This window comes from Gavialis gangeticus, unplaced genomic scaffold (genome assembly GCF_001723915.1).
Source record: "Gavialis gangeticus isolate Ggan-Ray unplaced genomic scaffold, GavGan_comp1, whole genome shotgun sequence".
NCBI classification, from domain to species: Eukaryota; Metazoa; Chordata; order Crocodylia; family Gavialidae; genus Gavialis; species Gavialis gangeticus.
Genome location: NW_017728998.1, coordinates 9011535 through 9039327, shown reverse-complemented (window position 1 = coordinate 9039327; position 27793 = coordinate 9011535). Strand labels below are relative to the sequence as shown.

General features: G+C 41.4%; 2 protein-coding genes and 1 pseudogene across 3 annotated transcripts in view; 2 read left to right on the top strand and 1 right to left on the bottom strand.

Moving 5' to 3' along the window:
• LOC109289460 (arylamine N-acetyltransferase, pineal gland isozyme NAT-10-like) overlaps positions 1-13880 on the top strand; it is a 23059-nt gene extending 9179 nt beyond the window's left edge. Inside the window, exons 1-2 of one of the 2 annotated variants that reach the window (XM_019505472.1) lie at positions 8204-8510; positions 11377-13880. In XM_019505472.1, the coding sequence (XP_019361017.1) occupies positions 11382-12254 (873 nt within the window). In that variant the 5' untranslated portion in view covers positions 8204-8510; positions 11377-11381 and the 3' untranslated portion in view covers positions 12255-13880. Of the gene's footprint in view, positions 1-8203; positions 8511-11376 lie in introns of those variants that run through there. The other variant, XM_019505473.1, reaches the window with a different exon arrangement.
• Positions 4967-7022, top strand: LOC109289462 (annotated as a pseudogene).
• A 5226-nt stretch (positions 13881-19106) lies between the features above and the next one.
• Positions 19107-24539, bottom strand: MPHOSPH6 (M-phase phosphoprotein 6). Its single transcript, XM_019505474.1, has 4 exons — positions 24396-24539; positions 23042-23132; positions 20406-20503; positions 19107-20029 (listed from the first exon to the last, which is right to left on the bottom strand). Exons 1-4 carry the CDS (start codon positions 24503-24505, stop codon positions 19888-19890), a joined length of 441 nt encoding a protein of 146 aa, XP_019361019.1. The 5' UTR covers positions 24506-24539; the 3' UTR covers positions 19107-19887.
• Between the last annotated feature and the right edge of the window lie 3254 nt (positions 24540-27793).

Genomic DNA, 27793 nt, shown 5'->3' with positions numbered 1-27793 from the left:
ACATTCTGCCCTGCTGTGGTCTTTCTGAGCTCTTTGAAACAGAGTAATTGTTGTATTATTTTTCTTTAGTCAATAAATGAGTAAAAGCCAAGAGCTGGCATTTTCCAAAGGGTGTTTTGAGTCTACCAAAGTAGAGAACTACTAGGTAAGACTCTCTGGCACTCGCCCCCTACCTTATAACAAGAACTGCACATAGTATTGTAAGTGGGGTTTTGCCAATGCCCTGACAGTGGGACTAGTACGTCCCTGTCTTTACTAAGAACATCCTACCTAATACACCTTAGAATTGCACTCACTTTTTTTTCAAAGTCTTATCATACGGGAAGCCTATGTTCATCTACCACACCTTGGTCCCTTGCTTTGCCTGGTGCCTTGACTCTATAAGCCCCCATCCTACAACAAGAGTTTTACAGCAATGATGTCCTTAGACCAACACGGCTACAACCTACACCCCTGTTACAGTAATGATAGAACTTTTCACTTTGTACTACTGAATATTATACTATTCCTATTGTTTGGATGCACAATATTATCTAATTTCTCCTGTAGACTAATTTGATCCTGCTCCAGATTAGTAGTACCTCTAATACCTCCCCCTGGCTTTGAATCTTTGAATCCCAAACCCTTTAAACACTGGTACCGTGTAAAAAGAAAATCTGGTGTACAGGATCATTTTAAATGAATGAGTGAATTTTTAATTTTTTTCATATTCCTGAAGAATTTTCTTGCCATTATTATTTAATTGTCCACAAATATTCTATGCATATTTGTCTTTTAAATAAAATACCTGGCTGGTCCATTTTGTTGCGCGATATACCCAGATTTAAATAACTGCCTGTTATGTACTGGTTAGTACCATAGGCCACTGCTCTGCAAGATCTTTCTCATGGAAATATTTGACATGTAAGACAAGGGTGTTACTTCCCATTGGGTAAGGATCACAAGATGTTACTTATGTTCTTTTGTTTTTATAGATCAAGTGCAGAGTTTTGTTTTAGGTGACAAGACATGTAACAGTCTAGCTCGTGTAATTAAGCCATTGTACTGCATTCAAGCATAGCATCAATTTACGATCAGACAGGGCATTTAGCAGGAGACTATAATGTTGCCGTAAAGGGAAACTGACTCGCTCATTGACCAGATATTTTTCATCCTTGTTACAATTCATAGTGACACTTGAAAGACATCAGTAAAATACAGAGCGGTCACAAAAACTGGACTAAACACCAGTTAAATGTGGTTAAACAAACCGAAAGGAGAGATGTTTCATAGAGATAGAATAACTTCCCCTCCACACCATCTGCTGCCAAATGTAGATATTGAGGGAGCTTGACTCTGTGCAATTCTTGCAAGAGCTCATGCCTCCCCCGCCTCTCCCGGTAGCATGAGGGGAAATGAAACGAGGAAGAAAAAGGCAGATAGAGAAGATACCTGAATTACAGAAGAGATTGGGGTAGGACCAGACCAACAGCTCTCAAGTCAGCAGTTCACGAGGAATGGTCTCAGGGTCCAGCTAGCCATGTGCGTGTGTGTGTGTTTGTGTGTGTGTATCCACTTACACATAATATTGAGGGAATCAAATATGAATCTACCTGAGGCCCTCATTACTGTAATAGCTAAGCAATCTTTGCATGCATTTATCTGTATAACGTCTCTCAGAAGTGCTCTTACCCCAAGCTTCAGTGCTCAGATGAGACCCGAGGTTCAAAAGGCCTCTATGTGCTCACTCCCATTGATTTCACGAGCATTAGGCACCTCAGTACGTCTTGTCCACATGCCTAGATTCTACACCGAAAATCACACGGGGTGGGTCTGTCTCTGGGCAGGGACCAGAACTTGAATGTCCTGAATGTCAGAAGAACAGCTAAAAAAGTGGGGTTTTCTTCTCCGGGCATTAGCAGGAGGATGTGCTATTCCCTGCTGTCAGAGATTCCCCAGAGGAGCCCTTGCTTGGGACCCCCAGCCTTGGAGGGCTCCTGGAAGCCAGCCCAGGCATAGCTTCTACCGCGGGAGACCCCTTGGCTCCTTGGACTCCAAGGCCCAGCCTTTTGGTCCACCCCATCTCCCGGCTTATCCGTGGCCTTCAGACAACTACTGTCCAGCTTAGCTCCCACAGAGGGACTTTGTACCTCTTCAAGTCTTCCTTCCTCCTGCCTTTCTTCCCGCCCCCATCTCTCCTGCACCCTTGTTTCTGGGAGTCTCCTTTTCAAGGCAGTCTCTCTGCTTCATGCTTCTTGGATGCACCTTCCTGGCACCACAGATGTCAGGTGCAGGGGCTGGAGACCACTCCGGGTATCAACACAGGCAGGATAGGGGGACACTGTGGAAACTAACCGATTAAGAGCACCATAAGCTTTCATACCGTGTCTGTCACTCACCGTGGCCTGCTGCATGCCATACAGCTGAGTGATTCCCTATCTGTGGTTGCAGAGCTTGCCACCCCGGATGAATTGCTCCATGTTTATAGAGAAGTGGATTCTATCATGGGGCCAGCTGCATCAGCCGCTTTTGCCAGGCAAACCTTTCCTTCCCCATTTTTAAAACCTGATTTTTTTTTTTTTTGTGTTAATCATTAATGTAGCTGTCAGCTCCTTAAAGGCACAGCTCCAATATATCAGAGCCCAGAACAACCCATGGCAACAAGCAAAGGGTCAGATTGTTAAGTCAACCGAAGTTAGACACCTAAACACCTTTGGATGTCTTGGTCTGTGCACTGCAGGGGTTTTGGCACTGGAAAACAAGAACTCACCAGCACTGAGCTCTTAATTCAAAAGCTGCAGCCACCTCTCAGCAGATCAGAGATGCTCAACTTAGTTTTCGCTCTGGCTCTAAGTGCAAGCAACTCCATCATCCAAGCTGGCATCCTTGTTGGGCAGGCTGAGCATAGGGTTGAGGACTGAGCAGCCCACAGAGACCAAACTGCACTCTTGTCCCTTCAAGGTAGGGTTGTGGGTACTTTGGAGAGTTGAACATTTTTCCCCAGTGGTACATATATGGTGCCACCCCTTTCAATTGCTAAAGGGTGCAGCCCTTAGAAATCTCTGTAAAGGCGAGCATTTAAATGTACCTACATTGTAAATGCTTTGGGACGGGGATCATCTCCTCAGTCTGCTTTTGAACAGCTCGTAGCACAGACGTGCTCCTGACTGAATCTCTAAATCTCACCTCGATACAATAAGTCCATAGCAATACCCCATATCCATGATGACTTTACCCCCTTTTCCCAAGCTGGATCCAACAGGAAGTGAAGCATTTCTGATGTTGCCACATAATGCAAATGGATCTTTAAGACCAGGAGGGTACAGTGCAAGCATTTTCAGAGACTTTTGGAATGAGCCAGAACAGAAAGTCTGATGCTTGCTGGTTTGCAGGTGAGTACTCAGATGTATTACTTTTAAATTAATCTGTTCGACACAATTTTGTTCTGTATGGAAATTAGCTTACGCCACTGATTAGCTTGCTTTGGGTCAGCAATATTCCATTGCTTTCCATTTTGTACCTCCTTTCATCTTCATATAAGGGAAATTAAAATCACAAAAGCAAATAGGGCTGACGCAGTGAAATGCGTTGCAAAGCAGCAAACATTTTTTTTTCCAAGTTGAAGGACCAAATTTGTGCTTTTTGCAAGAAAAAGTGCTTGAGAATTAAACTAACTAGTTTGCGTCCAAAAATAGTGTATGAAAATCAGTTCCGTGGTCATATGCAATCCACCTGCCACTCAGATAAATAATGTAGCTGCATGCAAAGGAATCAAACTTTCAATAATGCTAACAGTGAAGAATCATTTCTTATTCATCATTCTAACTCTAGGGAAACAGAGCTATGCCCTGGGAAGTTTGCAGCCAGACAGCACCGTTGTCCGATTCTTGTTGCCTACCAAACCGATCCTACAAAGATAGAGGGATGAGGAATTAAATAAATTGGCTGTTGGGGGAAGAAAACTTAACATGAGCAAGATCTGAATGGGATCTCATTGTTTTTGTCAGCTTGTTTTTGGCATGTGGACTTGTAACACACAAGTTATCTAGCACATCAGGGCTTCTCACATGACAATATTGTAATGTGACTGTCACATGTGTAACAACAGGAAGAACCGGGGGCAGTCTGCAGAGATGAGCTGACTGTTAATTAGGATTGCAGCTCCCAGAAACCCCCAGGAGCTGGGGGGCATGGGAAAAAGGAAGACAAAGCTTGGGGCTGGAGTAAGGGAAAGAGAGGGCAGCCTGAATGTGGAACCTCATCAGGGCTACAGAGGAGTGCACGCTGGAGCTGGAGGAGCCAGGACTATGAACTCAAGGAGCTGGACTTAGACTTGGGAGCAGCTTCAGGCTGTTGTTAGAGCACTCTAGGGTGTGTCTAGATGAAATGGGAGCCCTGCATTGAAGCAGTAGGTTTTTAAAAACCTGAGATATGTGATGGTATTGTGAAAATATCTCCATACTGGAGATAGTGTTGGCAGGTTTTGCATGTCTTGTCATGTCGTGGCCTGGATCCATTTGGTGTGTTTTGGGCTGAAGGAAGTTGGCTTCTGGTGATGAGGTTAGCAAGGTTCAGTGCTTGTTTGAATTTACAAACCACTTTTCACAGACAAGCCTACGAACTGCACATGTGACACAAGTTTTGCTTGTTGGCAGCCTGAGGTACAGTCTCCCAGAAACCCCTGCACCTATCTCCTTGAAACTTGGCAGGTTTTGTGGCCTCAGCAGCGACTACCATCCCTGCTGTTTTCATCCAAATCTGCCAAAAAATGACAAAGTTATTTTGTAGAAATCTCACCTTATTTGTTTTGGATACCACCGTTTTGTGCTTCCCCATTATAGCCTATGGGCGAAACGTCGAAACAGTGTTGAAATTGTGAAACTGTTTTGACGAAACGAAATGGAACAGTGTTTTCAAAACTAAATGAAACTCAAAATGAAACACTGTCCCATCGAAACAGTGAAACAGTGCTGTTTCACATAGCCCTATTCAGCATATCTTTATATAGGACATGCCGAGAACATGTGGCAGCAGTTTAAGGAAACTGTTGAGCACATACAGGTGAATAAATAAGTATATTGATGGGTTAGGAGTAACCAACTGTCCTGATCTAAATAACGCTAAGAAACAAGATGATCTGAGATGGGCCTGTCTTTTAAATGAGTAAGCTTATATTCCCTGGGCCAAATAATAAGGTTATCCAAGTGTTAGTTATAAAATGCATTGTATAGGCAAGCATTGTTGGTTAAATTGCTAACGTGTTAGATTTCAGCCTGCAATCTTAGTTGATTCATAACACTGACCCCCATTTATACTTACATTGCGCTGGCACCCACTCCAGTCTTAAACCAAACCTCTATTGTGCTGGATGCGGTACATACGTACATACATACATAGAGCAAAAGACCTAGTCATAGGAGCATGCTGGAAAGGTGCTGCACAATTTGTACCTGCTCCTAACTTTATTTCTGTTATGAAAACATCAGGATACATAGCTCCAGCGTGCACCTATCTCCCTAGTTTTCTTTTAAACACTAGATGCAGAGGCAAGGGGTAAAGCTGCAGGTCAGTTTATCTGTGCTTTAAAAGGAGGGAGTTGCTGAAGATCAGTTCCACTGCATTGAGTTGTTTTGCTCCTTATACAGGAAAAATGAAAGCCAGAGAATATTTCACAAGACTTTCTTATAAAGGCTTCTATGAAAATCTGGACTTGGAAACCTTGACTGTTCAAAACCTCAGCATGCACCATGGGGAAACAATTGAGTTTGACATAGTACCAATCTATAACAAAATTGTGAGGAAAAAACAGGGTGGATGGTGCATGGAAAATAATCGCCTTTTATTTTGGACTTAGCATGTAATAGGGTATGATATCTCTATCTTTGGGGGAAACACTTATGATCTGGCAGAAAATATATATGTTTCTCATATGAACCACATTCAACCAAAGGCGATTATTGATGGAAAATCCTATGTTGTGGATGGTGGCTTTGGTGATTACCTACCAAGTATGGGGATTTCTGGGAAAGATCAGCCTCAAACTCCTGGAATCGTTCACTTCCTAGAAGTCAATGAAAGCTGGTACTTTGAAAAACTAAAACAGGATGCAGTGCATTCTCAACCACAACTTTTCCAACAGTGATCACCCGAAAACTGAACGAATACATTTTCCTAATTTTGTCTGTCTTGAGCCACAAAGCATAAGTGACTTCCAGTCACTGAATTCATAACTCCAGACATCTTCAGATACATGGTTCAGGAAAAAGTCAATTTGCCTTCAAAACATTGGTGGGCTTCGAGCCCTGGTTGGATGGACACTCACTGACATGAAATACAAGGAGAACGTGGATCTGGTGGAAATCACAACTCTTACAGATGAAAAGATGGAATAGACTCTAACAGACAAAGTCAACATAACACTAGATGAGAAACTCATACCAGTTAACATCCCTGGTTTACCAGCTAATTTAGCTGATATGGTGTAATTCTATATAATTGAACCAGATAGATCTTTTAAAATCTAACCATAACATGCCCCATAAATATTAACCTTAAAGTAACATTAAAGTGACTGTAGGTTGAGTTTTTGGGTTGAAATCCAGGAAACTTAATTATATCATTAATTATATGTATCCATGTCTTATCTTTTCTCATACTTTTTCACCTTTTCAAATCAGATCAGTTTGTTTCCTTTTCTTCTATAGAAATTATTTCTAAATCTATATTGATTTTTGTTCTTCTTTTATGTTTTTATTTCTGACATTTCTTACTATGATATTATGGGTGACTAAAACCTAATGTAGAATACAAGATGGACTGTGCCATCCCTTTGCACAAAGTTTATACACAATTTCTAGTTTATACACAATTTAAATTTCAGCTTGTCCAGTCGTAATTGTGGGGATTATTCACGTGACATAAAACAGATCAGACTGAAAATGAAGCAGGTTTTTTTTCTTCAACAACCCACAGTTCAACAACAGATCATCAGGTAGGTAATTATTTACTGGAGTCAGGGTGAATAAAAGTCAATGATTTTTTTTTTTAAATCCAAAAATCGGATTTTATTTAAATCAGATTTTTTGATTTAATCGTATTTTTTATTTTTTGTTAAGTTGATTTTTTTTTTTTAAAAAACCTCACAACCCTATATAAAGATAGTTTTTATTTAAGATATGTTAAAGCTCAAAGATATCATAATGGAATAGGGATTGTAACTTCTAATTATATACTATTTGAGACATATATTCATGTAAGCTTTTTAAAAAAGTGTTATAAATAGGTCGCAACAGGCCGTGGACTGTATTAGGTGCCCAATCTTATGGGGTTCCCAGAGGCTCCTCTATAGATTAGTGAAGAGTAAAGAAAAAAACCCCACTCTACCCAATGGGACTCAGTGCTCAGTCTAGAAGATCCCATTAAGCATCTCTGTTTGTTCTCAAATTGTGGATTTGTGTCTGCAGAGATAACATCCTCGTTCACAGCAGTATATGGAGATTAGAGACGAGACCCGATCAGCCCTCTGGTCTGTCTGCAAGTTTGTGTACACGAAGCCAAGCCCTTACCTCTCTCTGAAGGTGCAGTTGCAAGAAGTTAAATGGATAGAGGATATCAAACAACAACAAGAATGCATTTTTTGTAGAAAACAATGATTAAATTGAGGTTTCCTGACCAGCGCTTTAAATCGATTCGATTTAAATCAAATCTAGCCTTGCTGATGTTGAGAACTACTTGGATGGCCTACGTCCTAGTACCTTTTCAGAAACCAACTTACTGTAGGCAATTTATATAGGGTCCTATTTTCAAAACCACTTGACATTTGGAAGCCCAATTTTAGAAGTGTAGGGCCTGAATTTCTAAGTATTTGAGTACCTACGATGCTTTAAGAAACGAACAGGATTCAATTAAACATCTTTACATTGATTATGTGAAGTGCCAAGTATTACTACTGAAATACAATTCTTATTTTGTTATAATATAGCCAGTGATGTTTAAGATGTGCTTGTGATGGTATTCATTGTGCATCTGTACCGCATTAGGCTGGCATGATGGAACTTTTGCAAGGTTTCAAAAAAGAAGTGCCTAGTACAAAGAATAGCTCTATGTATTATGCCCTTTGAAAATTTATCCTGCAATACCTGAAAAATATATTTCTCCACAAGACGGGAAGAGGGGATTTCTGTGGTGCTAAGGACTAAAAGGGAATTTAAAAAAATCAGGCAAAACTGAAACAACCTTTAAGGGGAAAAAAAACAAAACTCATTTGATCTGGGTTTAACCAGTGGAAAGAAAAAGTTTAATCAACTCATGGATCACTGGAGACCAAACACACGCACTCCTTTCAGATGGACTTTGTCCCCTCTTGGATTTTAAGATACAGCATTTGCAGAGGGCCTGAATCTATGTCACTTCTCAGCTATATCGACTGCCAGCGCAGCAGCAAACAGATCAAAAGCCAACACCCCCTACCCCCCCCAAAATCTTGTAAGGGACTGAAAACCAATACAATCATTGCCGGGGCTGTTTTACAAGTAAGTTCCTTTTTAAAGTCAATCCGTGTGTATGGTTAGAGGCATGTGGGTGTGTGCAATCCAAATTGAAAAATCTTTCTAGAATATGGTGTATGGAAACTATAGAAAAGGAAACAAATTATGGCCAGCTGGGGCTAAATATCTCTGAAAAATGGCATAACTGGTAGGAAAATGACATTGGCTTTTATTAGCAGCTGCATTTGAACGGACCAGATGCATTCATTGGGAGTCAGGCATTCTACAGTCTCCAATTTATTTTCAAAATGTATTAATTTTTAGGTTTTTTTTCATCCTGCAGCTGCAATATAGTCTTAATAAAGAAAGCAAAGATAAATAAACTAGCCAATAATCAAATGATTTCCTCCTAAGAGGGGAAAGATCATTCAACCTTTCAAAATGACATTCTTTGCTTTTTGTATTACAAAATGGCTTTGGGGGGGAGGGGAATAATAGAATAGACCAAGTCTGACGCATATTGGGATATTTGTAAATGTAATTGTGTGTACAGGTGTACAGAAATTTGGTTTGTTGAAGGCCACACATTGAAAATGTTGGGGTATGATATTACCATTTTGGGGACCAGCCTTCAAGGAGCTGAAGGCTGCTGTTAAATTCCCCCTCAGTCTTCTCCACATTAAATAAGCCCAGTTCCCTCAGCCTCTCTTCACAAGTCATGTGCCCCAGCCTCCTAACCATTTTTGTTGCCCTCCATTGGACTTTCTCCAATTTGTCCACATCCTTTCTGTAGTGGGGGACCCAAAACTGGACACAGGACTCCAGATGTGGCCACACCAGTGTCAAATAGAGCAGAATAAACACTTCTCTCAAGCTGCTGGCAACGCTCCTAGTAATGCAGCCCAGTATGCCGCTAGCTTCCTTCACAACGAAGGCACGCTGTTGGCTTATATTCAGCTTACTGTCCTCTGTAACTCCTATGTGCTTTTCCATTGGGTTGCTGCCTAGCCAGTTGGTCTCCAGCTTTTATGAATGCATGGGATTGTTCCATCCTAAACGCAGGACTTTGTACTTGTCCTTATTGAACCTCATGAGATTTCTTTTGGTCCAATCTTCAAATTTGTCTAGGTCACTCTGAATCCTAGCCTTACCCTCCAGCATAACTACTCTTGCCCCCAAGCTTTGTTTTCATCTGCAGACTTGCTGAGGGTGCACTCTGTGCCATCTTCCAGGTCGCTGATAAAGGCATTGAGAAAACTGGCCCCAGGACTGACCCTTGGGACACTCCACTTGACACCAGCTGCCAACTAGACATTGAGCTATTGATTATTAACCTTTGTGCCCAACAATCAAGGCAGTTTTCTATCTGCCTTACAGTCCATTCATCCAACCCCGTACTTCCTTAGCTTGCTTGCAAGAATGCTGTGGGAGATGGTATCAAAAGCCTTGCTAATGTCAAGGTATATCATGTCCAATCCTCTCCCTGCATCCACTGAACCAGTCATCTCATCATAGAAAACAATTAGGTTGGTCAGGCATGACTTGCCCCTTGTGAACCCCTTCTGATTGTTCCTTATCACCGTCTGCTCCTCCAAGTGCTTAGAAATGGATTCCTTGAGGATCTGCTCCATGACTTTTCCAGGGACTGAGGTGAGGCCGTCTAGTCTGTAGTTCCCCAGATCCTCCTTCATCCCTTTCTTAAAGATGGGCCTTTTTTGCCCTTTTCCAATCATCTGTGACCTCTCCCAATCGCCATGAGTTTTCAAAGATGATGGCCAGTGCCTCTGCAGTCACGTTGGCCGACCCCCTCAGCACCCTTGAGCGCGTCGTGTCTGGCCCCGCGGACTTGTATAAGCCCAGCTTTTCTAAAAAGTTCCTAACCTCTTCTTTTGCCACTGCTAGCTGCTCCTCCTCTCCCCATACCGTGCTGCCAGGTGCAGCAGTCTGGGAGCTTTTCCACATCATCTGACACTAGGTTGCCTCTCCCATTCAGTAAGGAACCCACACTGCCCCTGATCTTCCTCTTGTTGCTGACAAAACTTTCATTACAGATGCAAATTACTTCAGGATAGCTTAAGGAATGGTTTAGAAACTAAACATTTGAAGATGTAGGAAACGATTGAAATTTAACCTCCGAAGTATTGCACATAAGGTTCCCGCTTTCAGAGAAATATGCTGGTACTTACAGTGCCAAACTTGGAACAGGGGGATGTGATGTATGATGAACCATTGAGAAGGGTTGAAGATCGCTATGCATAATTTCTCAATGGCACTGAAATGTGACAAAAAAGGCCGAATAACTTCTTACAAAGAAGCACTGATCATGAGTTGAGCTCGTGTTGTGTCAGGTGGGGAAGGAGCCAGAAACCGTAGCCAGTTAGGATCCACGGGGGCCGACCTAGACACTTTTGAACCAGCTCAAGGTTAGCGAGCCTGTGAACTGCCTATGAGCATTTTGACTGCTCCCAGTAAATACTACCGGGATCTGAGGACAGCAGTCATGATCACTTGTCTTTCAGCTTATACTGCCTCTAATTAGAATCATAATTGAGTTTGTGCAATGATTATATCAGATAAGAAACTGTACAAAGCTGCAACTCTCAAAGGGGTCAGAAGCTTGATTTGATGATAATCATCTGAACCGCTGGGATGCTTAGCTGACTTCATGATACAACTCAGCATTTACATTGTACCTCGCAGCCAACCGTTTCAAAGTGTTTTACAAACATGTACAGGGGCTATTATTTCTCTCAGCTTACAAATGGAGAAAGTCAGGTATGCCAAGAATGAGTTGTGCTGGGGATATGTGCATGTATGTACATGTATCTGCTACCTCTCATTGATTGAAAGATCTTCACAAACACCATCATAAATAATATGGATTTAAAAAAAAATGTTACTTCCTTTACAGAAAAAATGAACATTGAGGAATATTTTTCGAGAATTGGATACAAAGGCTCATATGACAAACAAGATCTGGAAACCTTAACTGCAGTCTTCCAGCACCACATCCGAGCTGTCCCCTTTGAAAACCTAAGCATTCACTGTGGGGAAACTATTACTTTGGAGTTAGACCAAGTTTACAACAAAATCGTGATGAAGAGGCGTGGTGGATGGTGCATGGAAAACAATCAGCTGCTAAACTGGGTTCTGAAAACGCTGGGGTATGATACTACCATTTTGGGGGCGTATGTATACAATCCTCACCAAAACACATACGCTATCCGAATGACCCATCTTCTCATAAAGGTGGTTATTGGTGGCAAAGCCTACATTGTGGATGCAGGTTTTGGCGTGTCTGGTCAAATGTGGCAGCCGATGGAACTTATTTCTGGAAAAGACCAGCCACAGATTCCTGGCATCTTTCGCTTCACAGAAAACGATGGGATCTGGTACTATGAGAAAATAAGGAGGAAACAATATATTCCCAATCAACACTTCACTGATTCTGATCTTCTAGAAAAAAGAGAGTGCAGGAAACTTTACTTCTTCAGTCTTGAGCCACGAACAGTGGCAGATTTCCAGTTCCAATGTACGTATCTTCAGACATCCCCAGACTCTTTGTTTACGAAGAAGTCTATTTGCTCTATTCAGACCACAGATGGGTTTCGGGCATTAATTGGATGGATGCTCACTGAGACAACATACAATTACAAGGAGGACATGGATGTTGTAGAATTCACGACCCTTCAAGAGGAAGAGGTGGAGAAGACACTGGAGGATAAATTCAACATAGCTCTGGAGAGAAAATTAGTCCCAATTAATGACAAAGGACCATACAAAATTTAGTGTTTTGGATGAAACGCTATAATGATACGTTTACAGCCTTTTTCATAATCTATTTAATCAGCATTAGATAAATTGCAGGAAAATTAATGCCAGGTGAAAGTGAGAACTTCAATTCAAGGAAAACAGGCCCTTTAGTTTCTCATGTCAATTGAGAGAGGTACTTACTCAAGTACTGTGGGAGGAAATGCGGTCCCATGAGAGACTGTGAAGGGGTGGGGGGAAGGGGGAAGCAGCATTTTTTAATAGCTTAAGCAGATAACTGGGAGTTAGAAATATTGAATCTAACACGCTATTGACATTTAACCATTGGGAAAATCACAATGGCCAAAACGCAGGCAATGCCATCCCACGTAGGACTTAAATAATAGCCTGATTTTCACAGGTGCCAAGATCTTTCTTCCATTTCCCTACTTACAAAGTAGGACTAATTACAATACATATGAGGAGGAATAATTCATTCATGATGGGGGAGCACTTGAACATCATCAGCCCAGAGGTACCACAAACAGCAAAATATTACAAAGTAAATTCATTTGTTATTCCTGCTATGAACTGCACACACTGATTATTTTAATACATCCATATGGCTCTCATGCTATATAATGGATGAACTGTAATACGGTGCCTAGTCAAGCATCACAATTTGTCCCCGCATTTAGACTTCTATTGGCGTCATCCCATGTAGACGAGGGTGTTGCACTTTATTTACGTTACAAAGCTAAAGTCATGGAGAGTAAGCTAGACACAAAAGCACTTTAACTGTGCTACACCGTTATCCTTGTCAAAGCATCAAATCTGGTTTTATTCTGTATTACCCCACTGTCCATCACAGACTGCCTAAGAACCACATGGCCAGAAACCCCTTTTTTAATAACAAATATAACTGGGAATGTCATCAAGGTGATGCGTACTTGAAAGAAAACACATGAATCTAAGAGAGTCCCCTTTTAACCTTAAAGCTAAGTCAATCAGCTATTAGATAAAAGCGCCAAAAAGCCCCACTAAAGCGCCTGATCTATACAGATGTTGGGCAAGCCAGGTCCAACTAATGCGATGCCTCTTCTGGGCATTCGCGGGGTTCGGCATGGGGGGTGCATGGAGTTTAAAGAGGATTTTTTTTAACATCTTCAAGCAGCCTTTGTGATTTAAAAAACACAGCTCTCTACTTAAAAAAAAAATATTTCCCCTGTTGGTATGTGAAACACAGACAAAGATAGGGGGACCTGCCTGGAAAAAAGAAAGCAGCAAAGTGCGTGATGGCAACAAATTAAAAAAAAAAAAAAAGACAAATCCGTTCTGCAGTTTCTTTGACCAATCATAGCCCTGGGTGTTGCTTTTAACCGCAAGTTAACTATTACAACAAAAAGATATGTCTGATTTGGGCATACCTCACGACTGTTGCAAAGTACAGCTGAAGTTAAATAATAATAGAGCTATACTTAAAACACCTTGTAAAGGCTGAATTCAGTTTTATTAACACAATCCATATTTTTCAGATTAAGATTTCACAAACGTCTGTCCTCATTTCCCTCTTATTAAACAAACAATGTTTTTATCATAGACCCCTATCTCCTCAAATTAGCAAATGTGTATTAAGAGTTTCAAATAAAACCATTTGCCCTTTAACTAGGCTCTCTCAATCCACAGAAAACACTACTTCCTTTGGTGGCGGCTGACGTTTCCCATTTTCTTATTCTCTTTGATCTCAAGCAGTCTTTGACATCCCTTTGCTTCTGAGCTTGGCTCTGTAGTTGTCTCTGGTTTTGTTCCCACGTCACCTGGCTCTTGCTTTCGACTATAGATCTATTCTCCATGGTCCACATGGTCCACGTTTCAGTCCTCAACCTTACACCCCACTGTACCATCTTTTATATCCACCATCCCAATGAGATTTCATCTCCCCTTGCTCCCCTGACCCGTGACAAGTGTTACTAAGTCCCGGCATTAGATTAAATGGGGGTAAGCCACATTATACTTGCTGAAGATGTTTTTCTAACAAAATATCCCAACGTTGGTAAATACCTTAGTGTTTTTGCTGTGAATATCAAATCCAAAAATAGAGAATACAAGTGCTGCCGAAAGGACCAAGAATAGCATCGACTAATAAAAAAACTTTAAAAGGCACCAAACGTCTGCTGCTTACAGTTTGAGAAGCCTTCCTTGTGGAAAATAAAAAGAAAAAAATATTCTAAAAAGGGCAGGCTGGCTGGCCTAAAAGTAACCTGTCTTCCCTGCTCTTCATAGGTGGGATTGTACATGGCAGTTCATTCAACCTGTTCCATCAGAAATATAGTTTCAAGCTAAAGTGTTATTATTAATGAACTTGCTTCGAGAAGTTTGAGGACAATCTCCTGCACGGGGTTGAACAGTGCTGAACAGCTTTAGCTGCAGACTGTTGCTGAAACCAATGAGAATGCAAGCCATCCCTCTGCTTCGAAACTGTATTTGGAAATATGAAATCCATTATTTTAATCAAGAGAAAGACAAGATGCTTTGCTTTAAGGCTGAGATCTGGATTAAATTCCAGTAGATTTACATGGAACTGGGTACTCAAATGCCAAAGGCTGCTTTGCATAATTAGAATTATAGAAAGTTAGGGTTGGAAGGGACCTCAGGGGGTCACATCTAGTCCAACACCCTGCTCAAAGCAGGACTGGTCCCAATTAGATCATCCCAGCCAAAGCTTTGTCTAGCCAGGTTTTGAAAACCTCCAAGGATGGACCTTCCACCAACTCCCTGGGTAACCTGTTACAGTGTTTTACTATCCTCCTAGTGAGAAATTCTTCCTAATATCTAACCTAAACTTCCCTTGCTGCAACTTGAGCCCATTGCTCCTTGTTCTGTCGCCTGCCACCACTAAGAACAGTCCAGCTCCATCCTTTTGAATCCTCCTTTAGGTAGTTGAAGGCTGCTATTAAGTCCCCTCACCAGTGCTGAATAGAGGGAATAATCACTTCCCTTGACCTGCTGGCAACACACCTACCAGTGCAGTCCAGGATGCCGTTAGCCTTCTTGGCAACAAGGGCACACTGCTGGCTCATATTCAGCTGACTGGCCACTGTACCCCCCCAGGGCCTTTTCTGCAAAGCTGCTGCTTAGCCAGACACCCCCAGCCTGCACTGGTGCATGGGATTGTTCTGTCTTAAGTGCAGGACTTTATACTTGTCCTTATTGAATCTCACGAGATTTTTGGCCCAATCCTCCAATGTGTCTAGGTCACTCTGAATCCTAGCCCTACCCTCCAACATATCTATTATTCTCCCCAGCTTGATGTCAGCTGCAAAAAGGCTGAAGGTGCACTCTGTGCCATCTTCCAGGTCATTGGTGAAGATATTGAACAAAACCAGCCCCAGGACCAACCCCTGGGGCACTCCACTTGATTCAGGCTGCCAACTAGACATCGAGTCATTGATTACTACCCTCTGAGCCTGATGCCGTAGTCCATTTTCTATCCACCTCCATTCATTCATTCAGCCTGTACTTCCTTAGCTTCCCTGCAAGAATGTTGTGGGAGACTGCATCAAGTCTTGCTAAAATCAAAGTACCGGTCTCCCCGCATCCAGAGCCAGTCATCTCACCGTAGAAGGCAATTGGGTTGGTCAGGCGTAACTTGAACCCATGCTGACCGCTCCTAATGACCTTTTTCTCCAAAGTGCTTAGGAATGGATTTCTTGAGGATCTGCTCCATGATTTTTCCAGGGACTGAGGTAAGACTGTCTGGCCTGTAGTTCTCTGGACCCTCCTCCTTCCCTTTCTTAAATATGGGCACTATATTTGCCCTTTTCCAATCATCTGGGACCTTTTGTGACCGCCATGAGTTTTCAAAGGTGATGGCCAATGGCTCTACAATCACATCAGCCAACTCCCTCAGCACCCTTGGATGCATCCCATCTAGCCCCATGTACTTGTACACATCCAATTCCTACGCATACTCAGTGCTCAATGGAGTCTGTCTACCATCAGTTGTCTAGTGAGGGCTCTTTAGGAGACAACTATTCATAACAAATGAAACATGGTTCAAACTCTGAGATGCCATTGGAAAAAAAAGCTTAGCAAAGCAATTAAAAAAAAATCACAAAGAACAAAGTTTAATCAGTTCACGGATCATTGGAGGCAAGACATAGGCTGCGTACCCACTTCAGCCAGACTCTGTCCCTGTGATGTTTTATATTCAATACTAAGCAGACCAAAAAGTACCAAGCCAGGAGGAAGAGACAACAGAAGGGAAATTGTGCAATTCTCATGTCTTCCCAGTATTGGTAGCTACAGATGGGCCAAACTGTCCAACTGGTTTCAAAAAAGGGAAGAATAAAAGCTAACACAATCGTTTTATCATCATCTTGGGCAGATCATTTCAGAGTCACGTCTTTCAACAATCAAATGTCATTTAACCAAGCCCTGTAGGCATCAGCTGACTAACATAATAGATAAAAAGGCCATGAAATGTTTTCTTTTGTAGAAAAGAGGTGAAAGTGTAGGCTGTCATATTTGTTAAGTCCAGATAAGTAACATTTAATTATGACCTGCTGGAACTCCTGACCCATTCTGAGCAACACTGGGCATGTTGATGGACTGGTGCTCGCATGCTGAGGATGAAAATAAAAGCTTCTACTCAACACCCTTGTAAACATATAGCAGAAGGAGCTGCTAACTTGTTGACCGAGTTTGCAGTTTTCCTGATTACTTGCACCAGTTCCTCTCTGTTGTCCACACGTGCTGCTTTCAGCAAGAGTGCTCATGGCTAACTACCTGAGATTTCCTGATGGAGTGTGTTAGTAAGGCAGACGTAGAATGCCAATATTCACTTTCCAAGGAATAGGGAGCTAGGTTCTCAATGACACTTGAACCGTTCTTAGTGGTATGAATGGTCAATGAGGACACACGTGCCATGTACTGAAGCCTGAGTTAAAACACTGATGCATCTCAGCTGTTAAAACCTAAGGCCTGCTTTAAAAACTGCTGGTGCCTAAAGATGCTGATAGGCACATGGGGGGATTTATAAAGCCCCAGCATTGCGCAGTGGTATCTGTCAGCACAGAACTACCTTTAAAAAAATCAGTTTGTCACTGAGGGTTTGGCCACCAGCTCAACGTTGCAATACAATGTATACTATTAACAGGGGGATGCAACCTAAGGCTCACAGGCCATATCCAGTCTGCAGAGTGATTCTCTGGTCTGTGAAGCCAGGATACTGGGGAGGATTTGGCAGCAGCCTGTGGTGATAGGAGGAGGGGAAGGGGTGAGAAGGAACAGTAGGATGGTGAGGGGAAGGCGGGATGCCAACCCCTGCTCTTAAGACTGTATTTTGTAGTTGCCGCTGAATAAGGAGGCTTCATCTTATCAGCTGTTTTTAAAGTTGCATTTGACTAGATCATCTAACTAAAAGCAAGAGCTCTTTCAAACTTCTAGCCATCTTTTAAAGGATCTATATAATCTATCTTAAAAGATTGCTACCATAAATATAATCTTTCTTAAAAGATCTATATAATGGATGAGGGTTGTGCTGGGGTTACTTATTTTTTCTCTTACCCTGCAGTGACAGAATGTGAGCTTTGTATGAAGCTGCTGAAACTTAGGTTCCTCTACCCACAGCTTTCTATATCTGTGCACTTACGTACATAGGTACAAACACACACATACTTTGTAGAGCAAACCCCAGGTCATAGAGATTTCTGTGCGATTCTGTGGGTTTTTTTTAACCTCCCTTTAATCAAATGACATAATTCCATTTTGGGGAACTCCGAAAGCAAAGCAAATCAAAGTGTTTGTGTTTCATACAGCCCTTATATAGGAAAAATATCTCAGTGAAGGGTTAAGACTTTTTATATTATTAGTAGGCGTCGCAAATAATTCCTATAATAATTTAAACAAAAGACCCCTTCATTTGACAGCTATAAAATGTCATCAGTTCAAAAGTCCTGAAGTCAAGTGAAATTAAAGTGCCATCTAGTGGTCACTTGTATTTTGCTAGAATATGGTTTCCCCAAAATATCCCATAGTTATTCATAAATGCTGCCTCTAGTAAAAAGAATGAATTCACATAAAGAAGAATAATTTTCCTAATGACATGCAAGAAAGAATAATGGGATATATCCTGAGTTTTTCTTATGATGACCAACAATAGATCATTTCTTACCTAGGTCACATTTTCCACGGGAAGAAAAATGCCTTGCGATCATTAACTTTTGCTCAACTGGTGATAATATATGGCCAAGTTTTAAGTAATTGAACCAGTAGCATTTAATTAGCTCTGAAAACCTCTCTCAGATCATGAATCATATACTTTCTATCTTTATTAAGCTCCCTCACTAGGTTAAAACGTATTTTTCTTCCCATGTGCAATCCATCTTGAATATCTAATTAGGTGCTTTTGATATATGGATCGTAGCCCATACATCATACTTGCAAACTACTGTAGATACACAGCCTCTTACTTTATATAATTGAGTTTTGTATCTTGCTTCACTGAGCTGGTTCCAAAAAAAGCCTCTTAGGCCCTGTGATAGAATGACTCTTGCAAACCTCCAAATGCCTCCCTTCTCAGCAACTTGGCCACCTAGCTAAGGAAGGAAAATAATATTCAAAGCATATTTATTGCAGAAGGGTAAGATATAGAATCCTATTGTAATTTCAGCTCTAGCCCAGAGCAGTGAGTAACCAAAGGTCTGTACTGTTTCTATTGCAAAATACTTGAAATTCCTATTTCGAAAATGTTGTAGCAAAGACATTTGATGACTATTATTAGTTTGGAGCATCTAAGCTAGGCATTACAGCTAAACTATCGAATAAAGTATGACGCATAACACTACATTAAGTTGCACAATTTGTTGTATGTTATCTAAACCACAGCAATTAAATCAGAACTTTTTATTTGATTTTAAGACATGGTTCCTGAAGCAGTCATTATGCCATGGTCACAGACCTTAGATGTTTACAAAAAAAAAAAAAATCACATTTTTTTTTCCAGAACAGGAAAAAAAGCAAACAAACAAGATTGACTAACTTTTTGCAGGAAGGAGGTTAAAAATCATGATCTGTCCAATTTTGTCAAACTGAAAATGTCACCCAATATAAACATCTAGCTTGTTTTAGGGAAAAAATGCTTCTGCTACAAAAAAGTACTTTTTAAAACACTTTATAAAAGAATTCAATTAAATGGATTTAATCTGTGCTCCTTCTACTATTCATTTTTAGAACTGTTGAAGAAATGTAAGTTTGTTATGTTTTCAATTTTAAAAGTGTAAAGGGATTTCATTTTATACAATAAAAAAAGCAATGAAAGCTAGATTGCTTTATAAAATTGGCCATAGCTCATCTTCAGCTCAAATACTGGCTTTCAGTTATGATCAAAATGCTGTTACTCCTAACTACATGTGACAGCCATTCTATACTTAGGCATAACATTAAAGAGCTGTGAGGCTCACAGCCCCGTACTCAATAAAATATGCTCAAAAAAGGAAAGGATGTACGACATCCATTGTGTATGCATCCACTTTGAAAAGATGTCATGTGGACAGCAGAAATTTCAAATATATATTATTTTATGTTATATAACAGAAAACAAGCAACCCCAGTTCATGTTACTGAACTTGGTAAATAACATTTCTATTAGCTCCAGTAGTACAGTTTCACATTAATCCTGAGGTTTTAAGAACATTTTCTTAACATTGCTAGGTTTCAAATTACTATTCTCATCTTCATCCTCGTCCTGTAATTCATGGCGGTCTCTTTTCTTCAAGAATTTCTTCCCTATTGTTCCTACTAAAGATTCATATCTGTAAAGATATTAAAAATAAAATTTAATTACTTTTCTTCATAAAAAACTACACAAACTCATGCACAATAAGCTATAGATTCCTAGGAGGAATAACAATCTATGAAATAGCTACTACAGGCAAAGAGATATTGGCAGAATTTTAATGGACCAATTTTGCTTTCTATCATGCAGGAGGTACAAAATAGCTGCAGATTATTTCTCAAGAAAGTAATGAGGTGAAGGAGATTTCAGTGAACACATCTTCAAATTTCTTATGGGGAACGAGAATTTTGCACAATACATAAGTTTGCTCTTTATTATAAACACTCTTGTAAACACACAGTCACACATCTTTTTGCTTGGTAATTTTAACTATGTCATAAAACATAACTTACCTTCTGGCCATTTCTTCATCTGATACATCAGCCTCCATTTTATCATCTGCTTCAATTTCTTCTTTTTTGCACCTAGAGTTCATTTGGATCATTAACTTCTGAAAATGAAATAGGAAATCAGTTTTGTATTTAACTCTTTGGCAGAATGTAAACTACAACGATGTTTACTCATAAGAGAAACTCATTTTAAAATGCAGTCAAGCACTCTTTCTCCCCGAGATTTTGCTCCTGCTTTTCCCTGTTTGCAGCAATCACTTAGTACTAAAAGGTGGATGACCAGAAACCTTGAATAAAAGGTAACACATAGTGCTGTCATTCCAAGAAACCAGCAAATGCAAGTGTGAATGGTTGCTTTCCTTCCATCTCTACTGGGGGGTGGTGGTCAGATGTACCTGGCCTGAGCCTTGCAACTACCCCCATCCACGCAGACCATTTTTGGCCAGCTCACTCAGGGAAGCGCCTCCTGTCCCCTAAATCTCAGCGAGGACTGGTAAAGCAGTCTAGACCAAGCAAGACAAAACTGGAAATAATATACTTTCTGATATCATTTCCTCCAGTTTCAATTATTCCAATATAATATTACCTGCTTCTGATTTTGTCTTTGATTGAGCTCCTCCCATCTGTGATTGGGATTTATAACTGCTCCTAACAGCTGAAGCTACTTAAATGGCAAAGCACTACAGCCTGTGGCTGTGTTAAAGAAACAGCAGATAACTCCTTAAAAATGTTATTTAGATGGAGTTTTTTTCCCAACTGACAGGTATCATCTAGGGCAGAGGTGTCAAAGAGAGGGCCCATGGGCCAAATCTGGTCTGTGGGACCTTATCATCCAGACTGCAGTGCTGCCTGCAGGTCTTGGACTGGCTGTGCATGCACAAGTAGAATTTAGGGTGGGTTGGTGGGTCTGAAACAGCCCAGCCTCACCTTCTTCAGCCTGTGGGCCAGATGAGTTTGATAACCCTTGTCTAGGGTACCTAATTCCTCTATCTTAAAAATGAAAGCAAATTTGGGAATGAAGGCACTTGAAGATGTTCATTTGACAAGGGAAAAATCTTGTTTGTAAGGCTTGACAATAACAAAAAATACAACTGGCAGGATGCCAAGGCATGGCAAGACTGTAATCATAATTTCCCACTCAATCATATCAGATACAAAGTCACCTTAAGTCATCCTTTCACAGTCATTTTTAGCTGCTCGATTCAAATCAATGGTAATGATTTTAACATACCAAGAGATACATGACACTGACCAGAAAATAAAGATATCTCTGCCCAGAAGGAACATAATACTTCAAGTCCGTTACTTGCACAAATAGCCTCCAGTCAATGGGGCTGAAAGATTGTAGGGTTGTACCCTAAGTTAAGCAGCAAACAGGATGACTAAAAAAATACTGGAAGAGAGTTACAGTAATGAGTTCAGGCAGTTGCTCGGCAAGTAGCATATGGAAAACAAAGCCCCTGTCCTTTGAGGGGAAGGAAAACAAGCAGGAGTCAGGGAGTTACTGGCATGTGAATACAAGGAGCTGAGCGCGAGATATTTTCAGAATTTACACCTGACTTCCAAAAAACTTTGCTCAAATCTCAATCTTTTCAGGTTGAAATACACTTAAAACCTTGTGAAGGGTACTTCTGTGTCACGGGACAAAGTGCGAACACCTCCATAGCAGCCACCCACCTGCATCTCAACTCTAATTTGGAGCCATCTCTAGCAGAGAAAGGCAATTCAACTGCCTAACTTATTCCACTGAAATAATCAACACTGGTGCCAATGGATATTGATGTGTGAAATAAGACAAGTCAACCAGGGACTGGGAAGAGACCAACTTATTTCCAGTAGGCCAGCTTTCAATCCCTCCTGACTTGGTCAAAATTCAAAGCAGTTGCCTGGATGCAAAAGGCAGCAACTGAATGAACAGATCCAACTAATTCCAACTCCAATGAAAATGGCACTTTTCATTCACAGAATAGGAAAAAAATATAGAAAGAAAACATTGCTGACACCATTTCACACGTGGATAAATCAGACACTGAGTTAACGTGACCTGACCCAGGTTACACAGCAAGTCAACAGGTCTCTTGACAAGAGGTCTCTTGAATATCCACCCAGGACCCAAAATCTGGATCACCTAATGAAAGCAAACACTGCCTCCCCACCAGCCTGCTAGGTTTTTGGCATGAAATGTGAAAAAGTTTGCTGGTATTCTTCAATCTGATTTTGTTTGTGTTTTGCATGACAACATTTATTCCAAAATTCATGAGCTAAGAGCTCGACTTCTAGAAGTTAAAAATGATCAATGGGTGCAAAGGAACAGCGGGTCAGCAAATGAAGCAAAGGAATCAAGCACCTAGATGCAGGGTCAGCAGACTTTGTTGGGAATGCAGATGGGGGAAGGAAGCTACCATGTTTAACCTCATTAGTGGGACACTAATTGGAAGCAAAAAGATTAGTCAAATTTAGGCAATGCATACTTCAGAGTATGGGGTAAAAGTAAGCTCAAATAACTTTCACTGAAGTCATCTTCTGTCAACTCCTCCTTGCTTCAAGGAGGGTAAGAATCTGAATCAGAGACTGAAGCTTAACTCAATTTAGGGATTTTCTTACAAAAATTAATAGAAAAAAAGAATATTTGATAATACCTCAATTTCTGGATTGAACCCTTTAAAGGACATTCTGCCATACAGTAGGTCTTCACATGGCATAAAGCTTCTTTCTTCTATTATAAAACTCCTGTATGTAACCCAAAACCAAGCAGTTGTTTGAGCAGTATCTTAACATGGTCACAACACCCAAAAGCAAGAAAAGACAAAAACCAAGAGTCTTTAAGTGTCAGAGGACAGACCTAGTTTATAAAAGGTCTTCTGACAACCATACTGCCAAAGCATCCAGTGCAAATGTAGGTCAGAATGGCGACGAGAGCTTTGGCCAGCCCAGCTTAGACCAGTTTCACAAGCAAAAGCAGCGACGCCAGCAAAAGCGCTCTTCTGCCAACAGAACTTCATCTGCACCAGGACTGCTGCGAGCAGAAAAATTTTGTGAAAGAAATCACACCCGTGGGCAACATTACTGTACCAGCCAAACTTTCAGATGTTGCCTATGGGAGTGGTTTTGCTGTTGCTGACATTTTTACATTGGCAAAGTTTTCGAGTGTAGGCCTGACCTTGGTAGAGGCTGAAAAAGAACAAAACAATATGGTTCTCTCTTCAACTTAAAAAGATGTTTTTCCTTTTCCCTTTTTAATAAATAAACAAAAAGAAATCTGCCAGAAAGAATTAGCACACACATGGGTTAGATCAATGTACTACCTTGAACTATTTGCCCTGCCACACACATGCACAGAATGCTGAATCTAAGTGACCTTATTCCTGTGCAATTAATTCTTTGGACTTCAGATGTTAAGAAAACATTGCCTTTTGTTCAGATTTTTTTGTCCTTTAAGAAAGGAAGTCAAGATGTGTTTAAAATAGTGCTCCGACCGCTTGTTGCTTCTCTTTGGAAGGCAGGAACGAAGCTTATTCCCTTGCCTCAAAAGGTTTTCCTTATTCTGGCGGAGCCCATGAGGCTCCTCAGTTCTGCAACAGGAAGTCAGAGACATATCCCCGTGCCTGTACAAAGCTCACCTGAAATCAGCACAAGCCAGAGTTCCCCCATGTGGACCTGACTGCAAAGCTGGGCCTAAATTACTGTTTCTTCTTGTTAAACAAGGGAAGAAACAATGAATCTTTGCTGCTTGATGAGAACAGCACAGATACCAGAAGACCACAAGACTGATGAAAATACAAAGAGAGGTAGGTCAAACTCTGAGCAAAGCAACTTTGAATGTTCCTTACAATAAAAGGCTGCAGTAAATATGATAGACCTACCAGGTTTTATTGGTGACTAAAAATCACTATTACTCTCGTGGCATTTCTAATACAAAAAAGGATTAATGTATAGTACTTTCTATTTCCCCAGAATGGCCAGATTAGTGACACAAAGAAATAACAAACTCACTCCTTTTCCTTGAGTTCGGGTAGATCCAGGTACCAGTGTTCCTCACTAATTATCTTCTTCTCCTCCTCTTCAAGCTGCTTTTTAGTTTCTGAATCCAACCCTCTTTGCATGAACTGAAAGAAAGAAACATGGACCTAAAGCTTTTTCTGCACACAGAATGTGTTTACCCCATATGTAAATTTCAAATACTGAACAGGTTGCGTGGCAGCAACATTATTTTTAGGCAATATTTGGTATTTGATTAAAAAAGCTTTTTTTCTTTCGTTTGATTTTTCTCCAGACTTCCACCCAAAGTGAAGGCAACAGTCAATATCAAGACACGAGTTGTTGATGTTCTACACAATTCTCCGCTCATTTTCCAGTTGAACGACCTTTTAGATATAAAGGAGAAAGGCACTCGAACACGAGATCATTTTGATGAACTGACCGTGTTGCTGCCTTGCCGTTCCAGGACTTTGCTAATGGTAAGGGTTTGACAAAAGATGGGGAAAGTGTTGTAACTGTTTTCCTGCCAAATGCCAAGGTGGCTTAACTTCCACACCCGGGGAGGCCAAGGTTCTGGGTCGTGCAAGACCGGCAGTGTTTCTCAGTGCTTGCTTGTGAGCCGCCTTTCGCTCTCCAGAGCCTCAAGCTATGGCTACACTCAGCAGAAGTTTTTGACTGCTGCAAGCAGTTCACCTGCATGTCCATGTACTTCTGGGCATCCAGCTATGTCACCAATGCATGCTGTGAAGCCACCGGCTGCTGAAAGGACTAGGGCAGGTGTAAGCAACCTCCTGGCACATGTGCCAGCGTGTCACATGCAAAGACATTTTGATTGGCATGTGCCTTGGGACAGATGAGGGGCGCAATTCTTGTTGTGGCAGTGCAGCCCCAGTTCCTTCCCAGCTGTCTGCCCTGAGGCACGCATGCACCCGTCGCCAGCAATGAGTCAGGCTGGGGATCTTAAGACCATTTGCAGCCTCTCTGCTGTGCCTGGGCTCCGTGGCAGCGGCTTATCTGGAGCATGGGCCAGCTCTGGCGTGCAGCCAGGAATCTGCAACCAGCTGCACCAAGGTCTGCGCAGCCCTGTGCGGCGGGTGCATATGTGCATCAGGGTGGACGATAAGGAAGGGGCCGAGGCTGTACTGCCACAACAAGGATCAGGCCCCTCGTGGCTCCCCTCCCTTCTGCCCCTGCCACACCAACATCTTACAAGCCAAAGTTGCTGGTGTTTTTGGCACTCTACCCAAAAAAGTTGCCAACCCCTAGACTATGGTAAGCTGCTGGAGGTGCAGGAACGTTCCTCCACGCCTTCAGCTGGTTGCCAGCAGAAGCCTTCCTCTACTCAGCAGCTGGAATAACTCCAAGGGCAGGATGGCAGGTTCTGTTACCATGGGGCTTTTGAAATCCTGCGGGCAAACCTCCATACTGTAGACAGAGCCTCAGATCTCATTTTAAAAATAGTGACTCTCAACCCCTTCAGGCTGCAAAAGCCTTAAACATGTGAACAGAGGAAGCAGTGCAGTGATGTCTGACAAGTTGGCTAAGAGACCAAAACAACAGCTCTGCAATGTGTGAACCACCCTCTCCATCTCTCTGGAGTGTGAACTACGTGTCTACTGATCACCGGTTTACACCAAACTCCTTAACTATGTTACTGATGAAAAGCAGAGAAATAGCAGAGAAAAAGAAAACGTTCGCTTTCTTCACAAACGAAGTGGGACACATTTTGAGATGAGCACTTAAAATACCGTGCCACAAACCGGGAAGGGGTAGCAATGGGATGGCAGCTGTCGTGTAACCGTCTGCTAAGGGTGTGATTTTTTTTTTTTTACCCATGCTTAGACCTCCTCCTAGTATAGTACAAGCATATTTACAGCAGTACAACTGCAATCCGGATGGAAGCAGATAGGGAAAGGAGTTGAACCAGTTAACTGTACTGGCACAATTCAAGTGGCACACAGCTTTTGTGTTCAGACAAACCCTTATGCACACGCTTCCTGCATTTATCTGACATGGGCTGTGGGTGCAGCCTAACTCCATCCGAGCAGACGCCAAATTGGCAGAACAGAGCAGGGTGGCACGATGATATCTGGAACATCCACACAATCTCCTGTGATACATGGTGGTGTTTCTAGCACACAAAGCTATTCAGCCTGAGAGTGTCACTGCATGTCCAGCCTCGTGCAAATCCTGGGTTGGGTCAGCTTATGGAAAAAGAAATGTTCAAGAAGCGTGTCTCTAATTTTCCATTTCCAAATAGGTGTAAACTGGTATTTACACCTATTTGCATGAGTTTTTTAAATTAAAAAAAAATGAAGTTTTGTTTTCTGAATTAATTCAGGCTGTGTCAGAGCCTTCCAATTAAAATGACAGTATCTGTATTTCTTGAGTTGAGGAAAATGAGGGAGTCTATCATGTGGAAAAACCATGTTGCTTAAGGAAATTGGTTAGCCAGTCAGAAGTCTCAAATGGGAGAAATTTTATTATAAGCATGCAATTAATGAGCATTTTATATTACATTTTTAAGATAATATTCCTAAAAAAATTACACTGGGGATATTTTGGATAAAAATATCTAGCCATTTACATTTCAAATAATAATAAAAATACTGACAGTAAGCTCTGCAGAGCACTTAAACCATACTAACTGTTTGTTTGGGTCAATTTTTTCAAGTAATAAGACCTGGGGCAGAGATTCAAATATCAAGTGGCAAGTGAACCACGGAGTCGAAAAGTCCCTAAGGACTTCTGCCCATCAGCGTGCCAGCTCCCTGCGCCTACTCACCTAAGTATAACACTGGAAACTGCCTTATCAGAATCTGCTAAAAAGCTGCTATTAGGATTAATGGAAATGTCTGTAAACACCAGAAAGATCCTTTTTGGGCAGCTTGCATTCTGTTAAGCCACACATCTGTTTCATCTCTAGTTGCTACTACTCAGACTTTGCAGGGTACTGTTCCCAAGTACCATTTTAGTGAAAGTCCTGAGACCATCTGAAGCTGCCTTCAGGGGGAAGAGCTGTCAAAAACATTACTATTGCTACATAGTGTTGCTAGCAGGTGCCTATTACTGTTCAAAAACATTAACCTTTCACATGGACAGTGCAACTTTTTGCATGGCATAACTCTACATTAGACTGAAAAGCCCTTTCAAGTTTCTTCTTGGTATTCAACAATTAAAGAAGACAGAGTGCTTGTGGTCTTTGGAGATCTGTTAAGTTATAGAAAACAGTTTGCTTTCTTAGCAGAGTTCACTCCGCATGGACTAGGGCTGGTCAACCTGTGGCTTGGGTGTGTGGCACATTGCAGATTGGTGAAGAACAGGAGCAGATGGGGCAAAAAGCAGTAAGCAAAGCAGTAAATCAGGCAGAGAGGACTGGGAAGTAGAGGAGCTGATCAGGCAGGGAGGAGCAC

Coding starts and splice junctions, on each gene's coding strand:
- MPHOSPH6 (XM_019505474.1), bottom strand. CDS start 24,505: ATGCAAAGAGGGTTGGATTCAGAAACTAAAAAGCAGCTTGAAGAGGAG. Junction 23,133..24,395: donor CCCGAACTCAAGGAAAAGGA/GTGAGTTTGTTA, acceptor GGTTACATACAG/GAGTTTTATAATAGAAGAAA. Junction 20,504..23,041: donor GGTTCAATCCAGAAATTGAG/GTATTATCAAAT, acceptor TTTCATTTTCAG/AAGTTAATGATCCAAATGAA.